Source organism: Podarcis melisellensis (genome assembly GCF_964234715.1).
Source record: "Podarcis melisellensis genome assembly, chromosome: 7".
Taxonomy (NCBI): domain Eukaryota; kingdom Metazoa; phylum Chordata; class Lepidosauria; order Squamata; family Lacertidae; genus Podarcis; species Podarcis melisellensis.
The window spans coordinates 79882371-79903447 of NC_138539.1; the positions used below are offsets into that span (position 1 = coordinate 79882371).

A 21077-nucleotide genomic window follows, 5' to 3' on the forward strand; every position below is an offset into this window, starting at 1 on the left:
CAAATCTCTCTCTTAATGTCTTGTCCGAGGCGTTGTTCAGTGTTAATTTATCAAGAGACTTCTCATTTCTAAGCATAATTTTAATTTTCTTCAGATAATTTTAATTCCAGCTTTTCAGTTTTATGGAGGGTTTCGCCCACTGAATTGTGCCACACTTCATTTTATAGAAATGTAGCATTTGATGTATTGATTCAGTTGTGTGTTTTATGGAAAACTCAGGGCAAAGAAATTAGGTTTGATATTAGAGCAAAACCCGACATACAATGGTAGCTTTTACTGCAGAGTGCCAAAGGGGAAGTCTGTGTTTAGTCTTTTATCCTCCCCAGTTTCCTATTGCATTTCTGCTAGGAGAGCCAAGATCTACAAGTGTCCTAACCAGTGCTTTTTTCTGGGGGGAGGAATACCGCTAAACATTTTGTGAATCTTTCTACTTTTGTCCATTTACTGCATTTATTTTCCCCAATTTGAACTACAAAATGGTGGTTTTCTTGAGTCAAAATGAGAGTACCCCTAAACATTTTTTTAGAAGAAGAAAAAAAAGCACTGGTCCTGACTATCTTGGACTTGTATACCTATGAAGGTATAGGAACTGTGAAGTGTGGCTGGAAGCAGAAGCCATATGGAAACAGAGTTCACAGCAATGGAGAAGATCCAATTGTAGCTTCTGCTTCAATACTACATCAGCCTTCACCCATAGTGACATATACAAGTAGGCTTCCTCCTAGGTTGCTGTAGGGCGGGATGCCTTAGCAGTTCTGTAGAAGAAGAATTTCAGCAAGCGCAGCTTTTCTGCAGCACTACAGCTGCAGGAAGGGATGCGGGTGGCTCAGTGGGTTAAACCACAGAGCCTAGACTTGCTGATCAGAAAGTTGGCGTTTCGAATCCCTGTGATGGGGTGAGCTCCTATTGCTCGGTCCCTGCTGCTGCCAACCTAGCAGTTCGAAAGCACGTCAAATTGCAAGTAGATAAATAGGTACCACTCCAGTGGGAAGGTAAAAGGCGTTTCTGTGCGCTGCTCTGGTTCGCCAGAAGCAGCTTAGTCATGCTGGCCACATGACCCAGAAGCTGTATGCCGGCTCACTCAGCCAGTAAAGCAAGATGAGCGCCGCAACCCCAGAGTCAGTCAAGACTGGACCTTTACCTTTACAGCTGCAGGACAAGCAGTTGCAACCTGCCAAAATTATTCACTATGTGCAAAGAGCTCTTTTCCGAAGCTCCCAGTTAAGTTCTCTACAGCAGAGCTCTCTTGCATCCTTAGGATAATGATTGATCCTGTCCAGGCAGGAGGACACTTTGATGTCCTGCTTGGATGTTTGAAAGAAGAACTGTGCATTACCCAATCCGGCTGGCTAGTGCTGCAAAACAGCCATTTGTCATTATGCATGCTTTGCTTGTTAACAATGGGAGAAGTTTTCCCCCGATCCTTCTGAAATGGGTATCTATTCCTGTTTGTCCCATGGTGGGCCATTGGATCAAATAGATATTTACAAAAGAGAAAGAAATGGCTTGAGGAATATGAGTGAGTGCTCTTTGGATATGGCATAGTGAACAGGAGATTGTGTTCCTATTTCACCTGTTTTGTCTCATTTCTATTCCTGAAGTATATTTAAAAGAACCAGAAGCACATTCGAGACAAGCTTCTATTTTGTCCTTTTGCTGCCTTGGTTCCATCTGTTGGGATCTAACATTGTAGTTCTGAAACTGTTGGAAGTCACATCAAGAAGACTAATCATAGTCCGCAGAGGCATTGCTAGATATTTAACACCCCCGATGATCCCTGTCTTTTAGGTGGAAGGAACTATTTCCAACTCATAGAATCAGATTTCTGTTGGAATTATTGACTCTTCATCAAATCCAGAGTAGTGTTTCCCCATGTCGAACGCAATGGCTGCAATCCAGAGAGAGAATTGGCCATGTTGCGGTTCCACTGAAATCAGTGGGGAAAGTTAATATATTCATATTTAAGTTCCATTAATTTCAGTCTGAATCTTAACGGACTGAGGCTCAAAGTGTAAAGGACAAGATGTTGTGTCTCCTAACTCTGCAGTGAGCACACACAAGAAAAATGTGACCGGTCAAATCCTGCTTCCCATGACTATAAGGACTATTTCATACTTTATGTGTTTTCTGTGGGCAGAAACAGTAACAAGCACAATTTTTGCTTAAAATTTGAAGCAGGTCTAAGCATTTGTCCCAGCTGACTCAGATGCACATTGCCCTTGAACAGGCATGGCCAGACTTGGCCCTCCAGCTGTTCGGGGACTACAATTCCCACCATCCCTGACCACTGGTCCTGTTAGCTGCGGATGATGGGAGTTGTAGTCCCAAAACAGCTGGAGGGCCAAGTTTGGCCATGCCTGCCCTAGAAGAAGAGAATATCAGTTTTCTTTCTAAACCCAAAGCACACCTCTCCAGTTTAGGAGTGAGTAATGCCTAAATGCCCTTAAACTTTCCATGTTGGCACAATGTTGTTGCACTTTAAATTATATTGTATGAAATTGCCAATGGAATGTTTGCTATAATTTCATAGCAAACTTAGAAAATATTACATACTATGCAGTTATATTTTTTTGTGCATTTATGAAATGGCCTAAATTTTGCCCTCAAGGAGAATGGGGGAGAGGGGTAGAAATCTAAACCAATTTGCGACCTTTTGACTTTTCCTACCGGAGCAAAGTGATTACTTGGCATTCAAGGAAAAATTCAATGCAAAACTTGAACCTGGGCGTGATTTATGCCCTTCCCCTTTGTATTTGCAAGGTAATACAGAGTCGTGTGTATGTGTCCCCATTTGGCAACATCCACAAGTTGTCACATGCTTAAAAGAAAATCCACACAACCAATTTATTATGTAAATATTGAGGGAGGAAAATTAACCTGCAGCACTTCCATCTCACAAATTCTACAGGGACCTGGTTCAGCCAATCACAGATTATTGTGAATGAGCTGCATGAGACTTCGTCTTGCTCATTCCCACTGCCCACATAATTTCTGAGAGATGGAGAGAGAAAGCTTCTGTTCCCACTTTAGGACAAACCACAGTTCTTTGATGTGTATGGGTTGTCAAAGCCAGTTAATGCATACAAACTGCTTTCTAAAACCACAACTGGTCTTGGTTTGTTTTAACTAACTGCGGTTAGACTATAGCACAGCCTCCTGAGTTTGAAAGCAACAGGGAACTTTGCTTTTCTCTAAAGTGAAAATGGAATATCTCTCTCCTCTTCTTGCTCCTAGGAAAGGAGGGATTGTATCTGAGGCTCACACAGGCTTGGCCACAGTCATCTTAAAAATGGTTTAGATCCGTGGTCTGCTAGATGATGTTGTAGTCCCACCAGCATGGCCCAAACCCAGTGATGGTTGGAGTTGTTGCTCAACAACATTGCTACCCAACCCTGATTTGTTGAATCGAATCGAGCCTGTTAGTTGGCCTGCCGTTTATATATCGTGTGGCGGAATTAATAAGTACCACGGGGTAAGGACCTAAATTAGGCTTGCATAGCAAATTTGTCTTGACAGAATGTAATGTAACACCCTTCCTCTCCCTCCTTATGAATTGTTTGTTTCATGTATTTGGTTATCAGCCAAATTATGTTGTGGCTAGGACCTACAACGTAGCTCTGATTCTTAGTTTAAACTTAGGATGAATAACGTTATCTGGCCTTGTTGGAAGCTGCAGAAAGTCAGCACTAGGAAAAAGCTGGATTCAAACACAGCAGAGGACATAGCACTGCCAAAGTGAAACGCTTTTAAGTCCCATTGACTTCTTAAGGGTGGTTTTCAGCACGTGTCTTAATTTTCCCATTCAGATTAATGGGATTGAATGTGTTTAACCAAGTCAATATGGCTTTTATCTTGAAAGCAGCAGCTGGCATTAGTTTCCAATTCAGCATATTAAATTGGGTTGTTGTGGCTTGGTGTTTGTTTTTAAAAGAACAAATTTACGTTCGGTTACAGAGCAAAATATTTCACCCTGTGGATTTATACAACATAAACTTCCTGGATGTTCTCTGAATTCTTTTATCACAAAATTGAGCCTGCCTTCGCCATTGCTAGAGAACAACAACAACAACCCAATAGTGGCATTCTAGATAACAGGAGGAAACATCCCTTAATTTCTTTGATAATAATTAAAGTTGCAATTAACACTTCAGTTTGTTCTTGTCAGGAAGATAGCTAGGCCTATATACTAAGTGGACTGAAAGTTTAGCGGGCTAGTCCCCTCCACCTGCCCCTTAATTTACAAACTTTATATTTTTTACGGTAATGTAATTTTTTAAGCTGTCACTTTACAACGTGGGGGATGTGATGGGAAAGGTATGTTTTTGATGTCTGCGAGGCAAACGCTCTCTGCTTTTTGGTGATGGTTAAAGACTGAAGAGCAATCAAAATGTGCTGGACACTTTCTAATAAACCAAGTGTATTTTTACAACGAACTGCTTGGCTCCAATCTGATTTGTGTTTTCTTTCCTTCGTGGGAGAAGCTGGAGTGCCGTGGGCTCTATTTCAGCAGCGACTCCGCAACTCCCTCGGCTGCCGCCACCCCTGTTGAAATGTTTCTCAGCTTCCTCCTCTGTCTCAACCACTTCCATCTTTCCACTCTGCTTTCTCTTTGCCAGACATTCTGCCCTTTCCTCATATCATGTTCAGGGACTCTCATCCTTTGATTGACAGTAGCCAGGGGTGAGCGAGGGTACCATGAAGTACTTGGAACACTGAGCTGGACTGATCTTTGGACTCAGCCACAGTGGCGATGCCTCAGACACCCTCTCATTGGAAATAACTCACACAACGACGTAGATATTAGGTTTATGTTATTGGGCAAATTTTGGCCACAACTTTATTGAATTACAGAATGTGAGCGGTATTGGCTTAGGCATTGATTGGACCCAACTATATTTGACTCCTGCCCGCTGTGCAGGAAGTCCAGTAAGGGTAAGCCACCGGTAGGGGGAGCCCTGTCGATGCGAACCAACTCAAGCTCACCCTGGTGTTCCCGTCGGGGTCGTGTCAAGGCCTTAGCCCCCCAGCCGGGCTTCAGACTAGATCAGCACCCCCGGGTTCCCTTAATGCCTAACCGCCTTAAATCAACACCCCCGGGTTCCCTTAATGCCTAACAAAGTTGTGATGATTGCTATGAGGTAGGCGAAAACCAAGTGGCCAGTGCCAATTTGCCAAGTGGAAAAATTCCTACCAGGTTCCTCCGACAACCAAGGCGACCAACCAAAGTCCATAGCAAGGCCATAGCCTAACCTGCAAAATAGGGAGGGAGGGCGGGTGATTGAGGAAGCGAGCCAAAGAGGAAGTCCTCTGGCTCGCTCCTCCGTTTAAACGGCCCCGGCCACGCTCCCCCGGCCAGCGGATTGGCTGGCTGGGCTCTGACGTGGCCGGGATCCCCCAGGCAACGGGGGACAAAGTCCCCTACCCCCGGTGGGGAGTGGGTGGCCACGTGGTCCACCGCAACTCCTCCCCACTGGGAAGTGGAGCGGATCTACCACCTAGTAGAGCAACACCTGATTTGCATGGCCTGGGATAGTCTCTCCAGTCTTCTGTACATGGGTTGGTCCAGCAGACCAAATTGCTTGACTTGCTCCATTGCTTGCCCTCCGTCCTGTTGCACAAAAGATGATAGATCATGTCACAGATCTTACAGATCCTCTCCGTTTTTGTGGGCATGAATGGGCTTTGTGCAGAGGGCTTGTAGCACATGAGATTATCTGTACTTTAGAAGGGTTGTATGCCAATCCTTCCTCTCTAATAGAGCACCTCCTGGAAAGCATGTCTCAGCCACGTCGGTGGCTAAACTTTTAAGGAGTACAGTCGTACCTTGGTTCTCAAATGGAATCCATTACGGAAGTCCATTTGACGTTCGAAAACGAAAACGCGGCTTCTGATTGGCTGCGGGAGCTTCCGGCACTCAATCGGAAGCCATGTCAGACGTTCGGCTTCCAAAGAAGGTTCGCAAACCGAAACACTTCCTTCCAGGTTCGTGAGCCAAAACGTTCGAGTTACAAGGCGTTTGAGAACCAAGGTACGACTGTACAGCCTTTCTGGATCCCAGTATAAACTAGCTATTTTACTAGCATGCCAACACTGATTGTGACTCTCCAGATAACGCCACTCCAAATACTATTTTTTAATCACCTTGGGGTATGGCATACAGTTAGTTTTGCTAGCAGATCTCTCCATTCTGTGACACTCACAGCAGGTCAGATGTTAATCAGATGTGTGTTTAAACTTTTCTGGTTTGAACGCCAAGCTTTTTTGGGCCACCCAGGTGCCATCAGTATCCTCTCAATAATGCTTCCGTGGACATACAACCACCTCACCCCTCCTTGAAAACTACTGATGTAGGGCAGGAAAGACAAATAGCTGAGATGGTATATCAGAAATTACCAGGAGAAAGGCAGACTCCCAACTCATTTCTGCACTTGCTTGTGTGATGTGGGCATTCTTTGCCCCATGAAATAGTTCCCTCCCTCTCCTTGGGCATTCAGAAAGGTATTAGAAGATTTTAGAAAGAATGTCGTTGAAAAGGAAGGGCGCCTACTCAACGTGCCAGGTCTTCAAAGAATCAAATTTAAGCAGTAGCAGAATTCCCCTTTTATATACTGAAAGCCATGGCAGAATCTGTGAAGAGGAATTGTTAGAGGTAGGTAGCTCTTTTCTTTAAAAAGATTTTTTTTTAAGCCTAAAGAAATGAAAGAATAAGTCTGAGGTGTGCGTGAAAGCTACATGACAAATTTTAATGTGTTGTTCTTAGGAGAGAAGCGTGTGTACCTGTCACTACCCAGGCCAGGGGTAAGTTCACTTTGGTGGGGTTGCTGCATTTACCTTTTTTTAATACACTAAAAATTAATTTGCTCCATTCCACATACCTCCTCCTTATTTGCCACCGTGCTCTAATTTTTAAAAATCTAGTTTTCTTTCGCCCCCTTACAGAGGGTTAATGAAAGCCTTATATTGCCATCCTGGCTATAGAAGGTAGTTTTCTTTGAGGAAGCAGCAGTAACTAAACAAAAAAGAAAGTTGGGTAATCCTTTTCCCCGCCTTCTCAACTGCAGGGCTTTGCCTAAGACAGGGATCAGCAAACTTTTTCAGCAGGGGGCCGGTCCACTGTCCCTCAGACCTTGTGGGGGGCCGGAATATATTTGGGGGGGGGATGAACGAATTCCTATGCCCCACAAATAACCCAGAGATGCATTTTAAATAAAAGCACACATTCTACTCATGTAAAAACACGCTGATTCCCGGACCGTCCACGGGCCAGATTTAGAAGGCAGTTGGGCCGGATCTGGCCCCCGGGCCTTAGTTTGCCTACCCATGGCCTAAGACCCCTGTAGTTGAGTTCATGACATTGCCTACTGAAGCCAGTATGTAATCGCAGGTGATATAGGAGACTCTGTTTCGTACCTGGAGAACTTCTGCCAATCAGAATTGACAGTTTTGAGCTAGATTTACTCACATATTTAAAAATCTGAAATTTTAGCAACAGCCATGGGTCACTTCTATTGTGTTCAGTGAGCCCATAAGGAAGGGGATTTAAAAAGCAAGAAGTCCATGAAAGGAGAACAGCAGTTGGTTCGTTCCAACACTGACCCAACAACATAATCCTTCATTGAATTCAATCACTTTGAGTCTGGGGTTGGAGGGGAGAGCTTTATTGAAAAACAGCACACATTCTTGGGAATTCAACTGTTGACTCCATTCCTCATCCCTTTGATGGAATAATAGTAACACTGGAAGCAAATTCCATTCGGTAAACCTTTTCTTTTTCTCTTAATAGAAGCATAATGCAAACATGAAAGCCTTAAAGCCAGTCAGGCTTGATAGTGAGGTAAGGTACTAATTCTTAATCCGCTAGTACAATTTTTCTGTACAGTAGTTGTGAAGCTGAATAGTGTATTAAGCAAAAAGGAAGTAACTTTTATCACTTGCAGGAGCAAATGAAACTTGGGAAACTAGGCTTGGAACTGCATAAACTGACAACGCGCGTCGACGCTGAGATGGAGAAGTGGGATGATCCTGAAAACGAGATTGTACGGCATGGGCAAGGCCTGTCTAGCATGGCCTATTCTATGTTCTTATTTACAAGGTAAAAACAAAAGGGTCAGGGAGGGAGGGAGGAATATTAAGGAGAGAAGGGTTTGAAGAAGAAACCATGGTTTGAAGGAATATTATGAAGAGAACCAGTTTGAGGAAGCTATTCTTGTTAGCCTTCGTCTTTCTGCCCTCCCCTTGCCAAACTTGAAACTGTATTTTCCTTGGGGCTGGGACCTCTCTTTGCTCATGCTAATTTGAAGGCTAAACAAGAAATTACACTAAACATGCGGCTGAATGTGAAAATGGCCACTCTATTCCCTTCCCCTCTCCCTTGTATCATTGAGTGAAAGCTCCTAGAACTTGACTCAGGTTATAATGCTCTTTTTCTCCACAATGCTGGCTGGCAGGCAGGGAAAGGGGATGGCGGACGTCATAATATTTCACAAGCCCTACTTTGATGCTATAAAGGGACGAAGGGAGCTAAATGCACCGTTGGTGCCTTTTGCAGCAGATGCATATTCAGCATAGTGCCCTGAAAAGCGCCATCGTGTGCAGTGATTATGCTGTGTAAAAATATATACATTACAGCTTTTTGGTGTTGAGATATAGCGCGAGCCATCTGGCTGCAGAAACGGCTGCCTAGGACAGAAGCTCTTTAGGGGCATTAATGAAATAACACATTAGGGTCAGGTGGGTCCTAGGATCTCTTGCAATGTTGTAGGGGATGTTGTGGGACTGCTGAGTTGCATCTAAGATAAGGTTACCAGTTTTTTCCCAAAGAATCCGGAAACACCTTTTTTTTTTAAAGAGGGAAAAAATTACCATATTTTTTGCTCTATAAGACTCACTTTTTCCCTCCTAAAAAGGGGAAATGTGTGTGCATCTTATGGAGCGAATGCAGGCTGCGCAGCTATCCCAGAAGCCAGAACAGCAAGAGGGATCGTTGCTTTCACTGCGCAGCGATCCCTCTTGCTGTTCTGGCTTCTGAGATTCAGAATATTTTTTTTCTTGTTTTCCTCCTCCAAAAACTAGGTGCGTCTTGTGGTCTGGTGCGTCTTATAGAGCGAAAAATATGGCATTTAAAAAAATAAAGAAGTAATATCTTTTCTTATGTAGTCTCCTTTGTCGCGCGGCCTTCCTCTGGGCCTCAGCCTGCTCTCTTGGAGAGCTAGCCGCCATGGAGTAGGCTCGGGTTGGGCCTGGGCTCAGCCACGTGTCCTTGCCCTCGCTGTGCTCTCCTACCTCTCCTCCTGAGTGGCGGCAGCGGCGCAGCAAGGTCAGGGCTCCCCTCTTTTTTTCTCCTTCCTCTTTCTCTGTCTCCCTTTTCCTTCTCCTCTCCCCCTTCTCACTGCGTCAGCTCCGGGGTTTTTACAGGCCCTGGAGCGCCACTGGGCAGTTGGCCGAGTGGCCGGACACTCTCACTCCCAGCTCGATTTGGGTCGTGCGGGGGGGGGGGTGTCAGCAGTTCCCCCAGCTGACGCGCTAGGCGTCCCCGATTCCCCCGCGGCAGCGGCAGTCTCAGCAGCCCGGAGCCAGCCTGGTAGTGCAGTTGTCTCTGGCTGGCTTCAGGAGCTGCTCGCTGCCGTGACACCCGCCATTTTGCCTCGCCAGAACTCCCCATGTGATGTGTCTTGTTTGTTGAACCAATCACGCAGCATTCATTCCCTACTAATAAATCAACAACACTTAAAATATAACTTCCAGAACATTAAATGAAATCCAGGGACATTCCGGGGACGGAGTTTGTCTGGGGACAGATTTGTAAATCTGGGGACTGTCCCCAGGAAACAGGGACGTCTGCTAACCATAATCTAAGAGTTGCACCCACACACCCCGGCAGCATTAAAGAGATCCCAGAAAGCTTGTCTTGCTGACCCCCCCATCCCCACTTGTGTGTACTTCGTTTTGTATCCTGGAGAAGGCAGCCATTAGCAAAGTCTGAGAAGTACGTGGCTGGCATTTACGGTCACTGCTCTTTCCTCTTCTGAACACTAGCAAGACAGAAAAAACTTTTTTTAAAAAAACAACAACAACCTCATTACACTGGCCTTCCATGTTTCACCCTTAGTTGAGAGCCAGTGCGGTGTAGTGGTTAAGAGTGGTGGACTCGTAATCTGGTGAACCGTGTTCGATTCCCCGCTTCTCCACATGCAGCTGCTGGCTGATCTTGGGCTAGTCACACTCCTCTGAAGTCTCTCAGCCCCACTCACCTCACAGAGTGTTTGTGTTTGTTGTGGGAGAGGAAGGGAAAGGAGAATGTTAGCCGCTTTGAGACTCCTTAAAGGGTAGTGAAAGGTGGGATATCAAGTCCAAACTCTTCTTAGTTGAAATCTTACTTTGCACCTTCAAGTTAATCAACCTTGATGTAGTTAAAGCAAAGACAGCTCGTTCTCATGTCGTGAGGGATGTTTTGATTAAAAAAAAATCACTGTGCTTCTGTATCTTCAGCCAAAGCGATGCCCAAGTCTGGAGCAGAACCAAGAGATTGAGCTGTTTTCTCCTTGGCAGAGTCTATTCTGGGCCACTCAAGCACAGATAGGGAAACTCCAGAAGATGTCGGACTTGCAACTCCAATCAGTCCCAGCCAGGAATAGTGAGAGTTGCAATCCAACACCTGGAGGACCACAAGTTGCCCACCTCTGCACAAAATCTTCAGCTTCTCTGTCCCAGCCCTCCAGAGCCCTAATCACAGGGTTTTGTGGATTAAACAGTCTTTAGTGTGTTGGAATTGTTATCATCATTATTATTTCTCTCTCTCTCTCTCTTCTTTAGAGGGGAAGGGCTGCTGAAAACCACCCAGGATTTATTTCAGCAGTCAGAGGTAATGAACAACCAAAAGAGAGTTCGCAAACTACTTTCAAGATGCTGTCAGCAAAATGTTTTAATTAATTCCTGGAACAACGTGAGGTTCTGTTAGCAAAAACACCGAGCAATTAAATCATGGGGCCTTGGGGTTGCCTAATGAATATAGCACTTTTTGTCTAGGTTAATATTTTCCCTAAACCTTATTCCTCTTAGGTATCATTTAGAGGTGGGGGAAATCTAACAAGTACATTTGTATGTATCTTGAGGGTTCTTTGTTTTTTTTAAAAAAAAGGATTTCCGTATATGTGAACTGTGTATTGATTGTAATTTTTGGAGCGGAGAAGTGAAGTGGGGCTTGCTTCATTCACCCCCAAGTTGATTTTTAATCTTTCCTCCCAGTTTTATTCTGGTGGGAGACAGGAAGAATATTGCTGTGTTGCCTCCCATATATATATATATCGTTCAAACTATGGACATGTGATCCTGGATATACCCGTGCCTCCATTTCTCTCTTGGAGCAGGTCTTTTCATGTCTGCAGGTCAGGATAGGCTACAAGGAAAAGGGAGGGGACTGCAGCCAGCCAGTGGATGTGTTATTGAATACACACACACTCTCTCTTTTACACCAGTGTATTTATTTTAAGTGAGCTGTCTCTTTTAAACAACAGTATTTTAAAGTGTATTCCTTTTGAGCTGCATTTGACTTGTTCAACAGGTTTCCAGGCCTGTTGTTGAGAGTAGGACCTCATCTCTTGTGTTGACTGTTTTTTAGGTTTGCATTTAACTTTCCCCCCTTCTGTCGTAGGCCTTTGCTGCAGAAGGACTTAAGCTCGCCTCGGCTCTCCTTGCATTTTCTAATCAGGTACCGTACAAATTCCAAATATGAAAAAAAAGTTGCGTTTAAAATTTTCTGTTCTTGATGCTTCCATACCTGGTTTCTAGCCTTTTCCCCTTATATAAATTCTGTCATGTTTAGCTCTCCTATCCATAGCTGTCAACTTACAGATTTGAAAATAAGGGACCAGCAGCCAAAATAAGGGACCTGCAGCCTCACCTGTTCCAGGGACTCCAGTCTTCCTGTCCTCCTGCAGTCTGGTCAAACTCATGCTGGTAGCTTCGAGAACACTGTCCAACCAACTTTGTAACCAGAGGTTCAACTGAATAGAATCTGAATCACATGCACCACAAGGCCTATGAAGCCTCAACTTAAGATGGCTCCCCGCCCTGGCTTTGCACTGCAAAGTTTGCAGCAGCACGTGCAACAAAATGGCGTCCAGCATTCAAAACGCCCCTCAGCTTTCATTAACTAGCCACACACAAGGCATGCAAGCTCCACCCCCCCAGTCGTTCTTAGACTTCTTATTGGGTGAGCAACACAGCCAAGCAAAACAGTTGGAGGGAGGGAGGGGAGCTGCTTCCTTTGAAATTTAAGGGACACCATTTGAGGGACATCCATCAATAAGGGACAGCAGCAGGACATGGCACTGGAACAAGGGACTGTCCCTTCAAATAAGGGACACTTGACAGCTATGCTCCTATCTTAGAGGCATCTATGTGTTCGTTTCAGCTGGAAGATGACGACAAGCCATTGGTTCTACAGGAGATTGACAAAATGGTCCCTGCGTATCAGCAGCTTCAGGTAACAGCCAAAACCCCTGTTCAGGGTAAAACTGCAACTTTCACAAAGGTAAGCTTCTTAATAAATTTTAAAGAGTTTTGCCAAATGAACTTGCTTTTTCAATCTTCTCTTTTTTTGTAGTCGAAGGAAGAAAACCTAGTGTTAGTCATGCCGAGAGTAGACTCAGTGAAATCAGTAAGCCTGCTTTGAGTATGACTAATGTTGAGGATCACACATATTATTTAGTTGTGTGTGTTGAATAGAGCAGGCAGAGGTTGTATGGTGCTATTATGTCGCTAAAATTAGCCAGGCCTCAACTTGGGAGGCCACTTTACAATTATACAGTGACGCTTAAAAACAAATCGTAGCCAGACAAGTCTTCTGGAAACAAATGTGGTGCTCCAAAAAGTTTCCTTGTTCCAACAAAGAAATAGGGGTCCCAGATTTTTAAAAAGCAAGCACAAATCTTGTTATGCCATCAGCACTTTGTAGAATGTATGCTCAGGCCTGTTTTAAAAGCCTGTCTAATGGAACACAGATACCATGAATTGTCTTCTATTTAAGCTCACAACAAAGTATTCAGCATATTGCTTGCTTCCCAACCGTAAAGAAAACAAAGATGCCTGTTTTCCTTTCTCAAAAGTAATAATAAATGGTGGGCTGTCTTAAATTTGTGCATTTTTTAAAAGAGAGGGGTTACCTTTTTAAGGATTCTCCAAAAACAATACAAAGATCACCTTTAAGGCATTGAAAAAATGTATCAGGTTCATTGCTTGAAAGCCAGACAGCTAGTTCTTTGATTGAAGACTTTCAATCCAATTCAGTCCTGCAAGAGAGCAGCTTAAGAGACTTGGGACCATACAAGTGTGCTATTGTGTCTTCATTTGATTCTTGTTCCTTTAATTAAGGCTTGTGCAGGAGAGCTTCCTCCTGGATTGCGTTCGTTATCCTTAAAAGGTGACGGTGGAGGGAAGAAATCGTAGCGGAGTTTGAGCCACTAATAAATGTGTTTGATCAAAGTGCGAAAGCAATTTTCACAGGCGGCGTTTCATGAACTCTTTTGTGATGCCCAGATTTACTCTGTGTTTAGGTGGACGCATGTATTCACAAAGCAAAGTATATTCTCGATCTGCTGGCCCACGTTCTTCCACTTAGCTGCAGGTTACTAAGAAAGGTGAGTTGGCATGCACACATCATCTAAATGTAGCAAAATGAACCTATTTCTGGATGGAGCAACAACTTGTATTTATAAATTACGTTTATTGCAGCACAGAGGAGGAAATGACTATCTTAGAGCCCATCATCCCTGGAGGGAAAATGGCCTGCAGACCGTAGCAAGAGAAAGTGGTGGCCTGGCTGGAAGAACAGACGCCTTTGGGATAAAATCCTTGGAACAACACGTAGCATACCTCAGTGTTTTGGAGAACAAACCGTTCTAAGGCGCTTTTTGGGAACAGAAAGATTTCCATATGAGAGTTTGTACACTAAGCCTCTCCTAATTGCTTTCTTTTGAGAAAGGTGAAACCAGGATAGAAAAAGCTCTTGTAACCTTTTCACATCTAATAGATGTCACGGTACTTGGCAGTTAACAAAAGCAACACACAGCTTTAAATGGCTGCATATTTTTGTAAAATGAATACGTTTTTTGTTCACTATTAATATGTCCCGCTATTTTTGTAATCCCGTGCATTTATGAATGTCTTACTCTACGACCCCAAAGATGCTGCTATAGATCTTTATGCACATGAACTGGATAGTCTTTTGATATGCTACATGGGGGGGGGGACTACTGGTATTTTGTTGTTTGTTTAATGGTCACCACTAAGGACCCTGGTCTGAAAAGAGGTATTGTGGAAGAGTGTTTTTGAAAAGGGAGTAACGGATGGGACTAGAATCTATCCCTCCCTCCTAAAGTGACCTGCAAACAGGTTCTGTTGCCATAGGTCCCTCTTTTACCTTGAGAGGAGGAAGGGAAAGAGGCAGGCATAGTCTCTTTAGGGGCAAGATTTGGTCCCAAGGTCTCCAAGCTGCTGTTTCTTCTGAAAGCAATTGTTAGTTACAAGAAAGCTTTAAGGATAAAAGCCTTCTGAAAACCTCACTCTTTTTTTAAAAAAGAACACCACCAAATTTACCAACTTACAAAGCTAAAAATAAAGGTTTTTGTTAGTGCTGATGAGGCCAACCAGTTAAGAGCTTGTGTTTGTCTTGTTTGTTTTTATAGTACGCTCACACAGAGTCAGTAAAATTTGTGTCGTATGCTCTGAGCAATTTTATCAGAAATATCTCCCAGGGATACTCCCTCCCTAGTGAGTGAGCTTAGGACTGCAGCTTTAAGTGTAAAATTTGATCCTTCAGTTTTAGCTAGCTAACAAAGGTTATATAATTCCACTTGGAAGTAAGTTGTAGCTGTTAAAACCAATCACTAAAAAAAGGGCATTACTTGTTTTGTAGAAACTAAACATTCTTCATTCTTGTTTGAGATGTATGTATGTATGTTTGCTGTCGTTACTGAAGTGCTCTGGTCTGAAGTCTCGCTATTATTCAACCCCTATTTAGAGTCCTGCAAACCTGAGAAACTTAGGCAATGACTGATGTGGCTGTGGTTAATTGCTCCTTTTTATTCTCTTACCTTAGGATAAAAATTAGACACTTAATGGCAAAAAGAGAATTCCCAATCTCATTTTACCCTGATGTGCAAAGTATGGAATAAGGGCTTCCCCGCCATTTATTTTCTGTCCTTATCACCTGCTTGCCTCTTTTCTTCTGCAACGCCAGTCCTATCCCGAACTCTCAACAGAGGCAAAAAGCTGGTTGTGTAGAAAAGGGGCAAGTGAGGAGAAAGGTTAAGCATCCCAAATTACCATGTGTCTGAAAAGGCCATATTAGCTAGCGAGTGTCTAGTCATTGCATTAGCTACCACCCACAATATTTCGCTCAGGTGTACATTTCAACATTAAACTCTTCCAAATAACAAACTTGTTAATGGTAGATAGATGCCACTCTGTCAAGATTTAGTCTTCACTTAATAAAGTAGAGGGTGAACTGATAAACTATAGGTAAACAAAACTTCTGTTGATACTGGAAACACTGTTGTATTTTGGCGTCCCCCCTTTAAATGCCACAGTCAAAGTTAAGTTCTCTTGAAGTTCCACTGATATCACTGGAGATTTAAGTAATAAGTTGACAGCTTGTTAATAAAAGAACCTTCAAAGTGCTTTTTTTAAAAATTGCTTGCTTGCGCTGAAAAAGAACAAATTCTCAGACCTGTTGCTATTTGAAATTCAAAGCGTTTTTATTCATTCTCCTTTCCGCGTTAAGAAAGCGTAGAAGTCACTTTATTGTGGGGTATACTGGAAGCAGTCTCGCTCAGTTCTTGCGCCTGCTAGTGAAATGCTGAGTTCTCATTCTGTGCATCTTATCAAGAAACGGAATTAAAGCGTTTTGACAAAACATCTTCGTATTCTTTCCGCGTCAAAAGTCCCTGAGTTACGCTTTTACTTTCTTCGAACTTTGGCAATACCACTGCTATGTACCCATCTGTGGAAGGCTAGAGGGGAAAACATGAGAAGTGAGACAAGAAGTAAGAGAGAGAATGCAGAAGGAAGAGAAGGGCTAAGAGCTAGCTTAAAATTCTGACCTTGGCTTGCAGCAGATTTGGACTGTCCAGAATGTTTTCATTCACCTCTATCAATCTCCCTCTTATACAGCTGCAAAGAATTTCCAGTTTAGTAAACTCTCGAATGGTAGAAGCAACCCAAGGCAAGGACAAAAGTCTCCTGCTTACCTGTATATGGTATACTCTTCTCCATCTGAGCAGAAAATTCGGCACAAAGGGGAAAGTTCTGTTAGGAACTGAGCACCCTGGGGAGAAACAGAGGTTATACAAATTAAGAGTCTGAGAAAAGGAAACTCTGCAAGAGCCTGGCAGCTTTCACTGCCAGCAGTAAAAGTCCAGGGACCTTGTTTTATTGTTCTGAACAAAAAACTTCTAAATTAAGCCAAGATGCCGTTTCCTTCCTTAATGTGGACAAAACTGATAGGCATTAGATTTTGAATGCAAGGAAACCCATGTTCAGATCCAGGGTCCTTTGTGAAACCCATTAGGCTGCCAGTATAAACTTGCATCTATTGTAGCCTGACATTAAGCCTTGGGGATAGGGAGGAATGATAACATGATTTTTGCTGATGACCCCCTTCTCTTTCAGAGAAATGCTTACAGTGGTGGCCAAGTCAATTGACACCAGGATTAGAAATGGGGGGGAGGGGGGCCATCTTCTGTGGTCTCTGCAAGCAACTTGTGGTTTGTGGAGACAGTAAACAGCAATGGATGTGTCTCATTCCTTGTACAGTATGCTGCATTCTGGCTCCAGAGATTCAGAGATTTTCACACACACACACCCCTCTCAAGCAGAAGACATCATCACACTTCAAGGACAAAGTCTAGCAAGGCCAAAACAACTGAAGTTGAAACAGAGCGGGACGGGTGGAGGATGTGGTTTGGAGAGGGTTTTGTGAGAAGATAGAGAGCATGGGTAGGCAACCTAAGGCCCGGGGGCGCGATCTGGTTCAATCGCCTTCTCAATCCGGCCTGCGGACGGTCCGGGAATCTGTGTTTTTACATGAGTAGAATGTGTCCTTTTATTTAAAATGCATCTCTGGGTTATTTGTGGGGCATAGGAATTGGTTCATTTTCTTTTCCTTTTTTCAAAATATAGTCCAGCCCCCCACAAGGTCTGAGGGACATTTGCTCTAGGCTCTAGGCCTTGACTTTGTTTCAGTAAACCTGAACTGGCATTTAGTAACTGGCAGCCTGGCCTCCCTCCTTAACGGTAAGGTAACGCCTCAGACTATTCTTGTTCTCCTTCTAGCAAGAATATGGGAGGGAATTCAAGTATGATGGATCATACCGACAGACAGAGACCCTCTCCTTAATGCAATCTAATCTCCCCTAAGTCACAAGAGGAAGCAAGCACCGCAGGTCACTAGGAAAAGGGGGGAAATGGGCTTCTTTCACACAAAATAGCTTCATAAATACATTCGCCAACAATAGGCACATACTATTTTAGTCTATACCATGTTAACCCCTCTCTGTAAGTACCGATAGCCCCCTTACAGATAACAATATTTTAAAAACTCTTCCTTCTATAAGTCCAGCCGAATTGGTGTTTTTTAAAAAAAGAATTCTTACTAGACAATCACACTAAAGCCAAGTTAAAAAATGGAATGAGACATACCCGTTTAGACTTCCCAGAAACTTTATTTTGCAGCCTGCTGCAGTTGGCACTGATCTGGTAACTAATCCTCTCAATGGATTTTCCTTTTTGAAGAAGAGGATGAGCCTCTGCGAGAGTGACAACACAGATTCTACAAGAAAAAGAGGTTAGAACAGTGAACTGCTTGTACTTCTCTAGTGCCAACTGCTCGGGAAATTGCTGAATACAGTAATTTATGTTGCTTTGGGAAGTCCCGCTTTCTTATGGATGAGTTACTTCAACGAAGCCAGAAGCCTTCTCAAAACAGTTTTCCAAAAGTACAAAAAATAACCAGTACAAAAATTAGGTAGGGAAACATTTTAAAGTTACAGGGTGTATCCGGCTAAATTAAGCTGCAAAAATTCTTATGTGTAGTAAACCTATCACTTCTGTTCATAAGAGCAAGTTTTTGCCCTAAAAGGCCTCAATCCAGCGCTGGCTGCGAATAAGTAAGTTAATGCACATCTTATTTAAAACAATACAACGTAGATGTGCGCCTGACTGCAGCTAATCTCAACTGCCTCAATGTTGAGGCAAGAATCTCTTAATAAGTAAGACCTATTGAGCAAATCCTGCGCTCGCTTACTTGGAGTGACCCCCCGCCCACTGAACACAAAAGCAGTTCCAAGTTAACATGCAAATAAATGGGCTGCAAAAAAGCTTACCTGTTAGAATGTTGCAATATGCAATGGTCCTCGCATGGATTACCTTTGACATCTGTGGAGGAGGGAATTAACCATCAAATAAATAACTTTCCAGCCAAAAAAACATGCAGAGATGAGGTTGGGTGAAATTAGTTGAAATTATGTAAACACACTTCTTGGCCCAAGAAGCTGATCATTTATGTTTCTATAGCAGGGGAGGCAACAACAACAATGAAGTGTGGCAAGGCTAAAGCCTGGTTGAGAGGGGATTAATTTCAAGAAATGCAGTTGCATACAGTTCTGCTACAATCCTTTTGCTTTTAATTTCATAAAATGTTTAATTTATTAAAAAATGATTGTTAAAAAAAAGAACAACCTCAAAGCGATTTACCAAACGTAAAACAGTAAAATCAAGAAAATTTCACAACCTTACTTTAAAACAGAGAAAGGCTTAAACATTAAAATTACCGCAACCTCGTAAGTATCTGGGTAGGCCCCAAAAGGAATGTTCTTAGCAGGTGCCAAAATGGCACCTTGAGTTCAATAAGCAGGGAGTTCCAAAGTGTAGACACTGCCACACTAAACAAGTTCTTGCAAACACGGAATAAGCGTTATGTGTCTTATATTGTTTTTAATGCTGCAACCAGCCCAGGGACTATGGGCTGAAGGATGCGTAATAAATAAATCAGTAACATAATGGGAATCATGGGATCACAATGTCTTTATTTCAGAGTAAAAGGGATTGGCCGTGGAAGAGGTGGGTCTGGATGAGGCCAGCCCAAGGCCATGTGCTGCTGCAGTTCCAATTACATGAATTACTATTCCTAGTCACTAAATTTGTTAGCCGCTTTCTCTTGCCCGAGGACGCAGGTGGCGCTGTGGGTTAAACCACAGAGCCTAGAACTTGCCGATCAGAAGATTGGCGGTTCAAATCCCTGTGACAGGGTGAGCTCCCGTTGCTCGGTCCCTGCTCCTGCCAACCTAGCAGTTCAAAAGCATGTCAAAGTGCAAGTAGATAAATAGGCACCACTCCGGCGGGAAGGTAAACGGCGTTTCCGTGCGCTGCTCTGGTTCACCAGAAGCGGCTTAGTCATGCTGGCCACATGACCCAGAAGCTGTACGCCGGCTCCCTCAGCCAATAAAGCAAGATGAGCACCGCAACCCCAGGGTCGGCCACAACTGGTCCTAATGGTCAGGGGTCCCTTTACCTTCTCTTTCCAGAGGCAACCCAAAATGACTTAGAAAATCAGAGAGTGAATCAGTTACTGCTGTACTAGTGTGCATGTGTGTCTATGCATCCTATAAAGCAGGGATGGGGGACTTGCAGTCCTCCAGATGTTGGGAGTGGAACTCGTATCATATGGTGTGGCAGTGCCTGAACTTTGGAACTCCCTGCCTATTGAGATGGAGCCAGGCATCTTTGCTGCATAGCCTTTTTGCTGCCTGCTTAAAAACACCCCCCTTTAAGGCAATCCTATCCAGATGCTAAAGGATGCGGGTGGCGCTGTGGGTTAAACCACAGAGCCTAGGGCTTGCCGATCAGAAGGTCGGCGGTTCGAATCGCCGCAATGGGGGGAGCTGCCGTTGCTCGGTCCCTGCTCCTGCCAACCTAGCAGTTCAAAAGCACGTCAAAGTGCAAGTAGATCAATAGGTACCGCTCCAGCGGGAAGGTAAGCGGCGTTTCCGTGCACTGCTCTGGTTCGCCAGAAGCGGCTTAGGCCTGCTGGCCACATGACCCAGAAGCTGTACACCGGCTCCCTTGGCCAATAAAAAGAGATGAGCGCTGCAACCCCAGAGTCGGTGACACCTAGACCTAATGGTCAGGGGTCCCTTTACCTTTTACCCAAGATGCTTCAATTGAGGCAGTTTTAATCTATTTTTGTATTTTAACTTTCCCATGCTTTAAAGCAGGGCTTACCATTTTTTCTCGATTTTATTGTTTCATCTTTTTTGCTTTGGAGGTGCTTCCCCCCCCCAGTCAAGCGGGGGTTCATAAATTTTAAATAAACCCCCACCAGCACCCCTTATTATGTCTGCAAATGCGACCCCCATCTCTGTTGCAAACCCTCCTTCGCGCTGGATCCATATTTTCTCTATTTGCAAACCGTTTGGTGTTTTGTTTTGTTTGCAATCAAGCGGGGTTTCATAAATTTTAATAAATAAAAATCCCACCAGCCCCAACCATGGCTGCAAATCCCCCATCTACGGTTGCAAATTCTGCTTTGGGCTGGACTTGCAGCCCGGAGAAAAGGACGCTCGGGGAGCCACCGACCCGAGACAGAGCTTCCGCGGCGCTTCTGCTGTTGCAACTTTACCGGGTTTGTACCAGCGGGTGAAGTAGCGCTCCGTCACGCCGGGCGCCGCCGCCGCCGCCATTGGCAAGAGCGCAAGGGAAACGAATCTGCAGAGATGGTCACCTTTAGGACCGCGGGGGCGTCGCGCGCCGAGGCGGCAGCGGAGGGGGCGGAGCCAAGGGCGGCAACCCGGAACCGCCTCGCACCCGGGCATCTCCCGGCAGAGATAGGAAAAAAGTATAGATCAGTGCATCCATAAGGAGCTTCCGGGTTCGCATCTGCCAGATTTCCCCATGGAGTTGATTTAAAAAAAAGTAATCTGTATTATTATTTTTTAATCGGGATTTTAGCGTCGCTGCGGTCAGGCAGAAGCTAGCCCAGACCCAAGCTGGGGCACGCTTTTCCTAGCCCTATATTTCGCGAG

At 44.1% G+C, this 21077-nt stretch overlaps 2 protein-coding genes across 5 annotated transcripts in view; one reads left to right on the forward strand and one right to left on the reverse strand.

The window, feature by feature from the left end:
• The window catches only part of CTNNAL1 (catenin alpha like 1), a 75484-nt gene extending 59571 nt beyond the window's left edge, over window positions 1-15913 (forward strand). For 3 of the 4 annotated variants that reach the window (XM_081920038.1, XM_081920037.1, XM_081920035.1), the window contains 8 exons: window positions 6761-6798; window positions 7784-7834; window positions 7938-8092; window positions 10813-10861; window positions 11651-11707; window positions 12413-12532; window positions 13554-13637; window positions 13732-15913. In XM_081920038.1, the coding sequence (XP_081776164.1) occupies window positions 6761-6798; window positions 7784-7834; window positions 7938-8092; window positions 10813-10861; window positions 11651-11707; window positions 12413-12532; window positions 13554-13637; window positions 13732-13902 (725 nt within the window). In that variant the 3' untranslated portion in view covers window positions 13903-15913. The remainder of the gene's footprint in view (window positions 1-6760; window positions 6799-7783; window positions 7835-7937; window positions 8093-10812; window positions 10862-11650; window positions 11708-12412; window positions 12533-13553; window positions 13638-13731) is intronic. The other variant, XM_081920036.1, reaches the window with a different exon arrangement.
• ABITRAM (actin binding transcription modulator) lies at window positions 15731-20825 on the reverse strand. The gene is made up of 6 exons (XM_081920105.1): window positions 20675-20825; window positions 18381-18432; window positions 17698-17827; window positions 16248-16324; window positions 16101-16170; window positions 15731-16010 (listed from the first exon to the last, which is right to left on the reverse strand). The coding sequence occupies exons 1-6, from the start codon at window positions 20733-20735 to the stop codon at window positions 15882-15884; spliced, it is 519 nt and encodes a 172-aa protein (XP_081776231.1). The 5' UTR covers window positions 20736-20825; the 3' UTR covers window positions 15731-15881.
• Between the last annotated feature and the right edge of the window lie 252 nt (window positions 20826-21077).

What these genes read in the sequence shown, in the direction of transcription:
- ABITRAM (XM_081920105.1), bottom strand. Translation starts at nt 20,735, where the DNA reads ATGGCGGCGGCGGCGGCGCCCGGCGTGACGGAGCGCTACTTCACCCGC. An exon ending in CACCCGCTGGTACAAACCCG is followed by an intron (nt 18,433 to 20,674) that starts GTAAAGTTGCAA and finishes CCTCCTCCACAG; the next exon opens with ATGTCAAAGGTAATCCATGC. An exon ending in GAAGAGTATACCATATACAG is followed by an intron (nt 16,171 to 16,247) that starts GTAAGCAGGAGA and finishes AATTCTTTGCAG; the next exon opens with CTGTATAAGAGGGAGATTGA.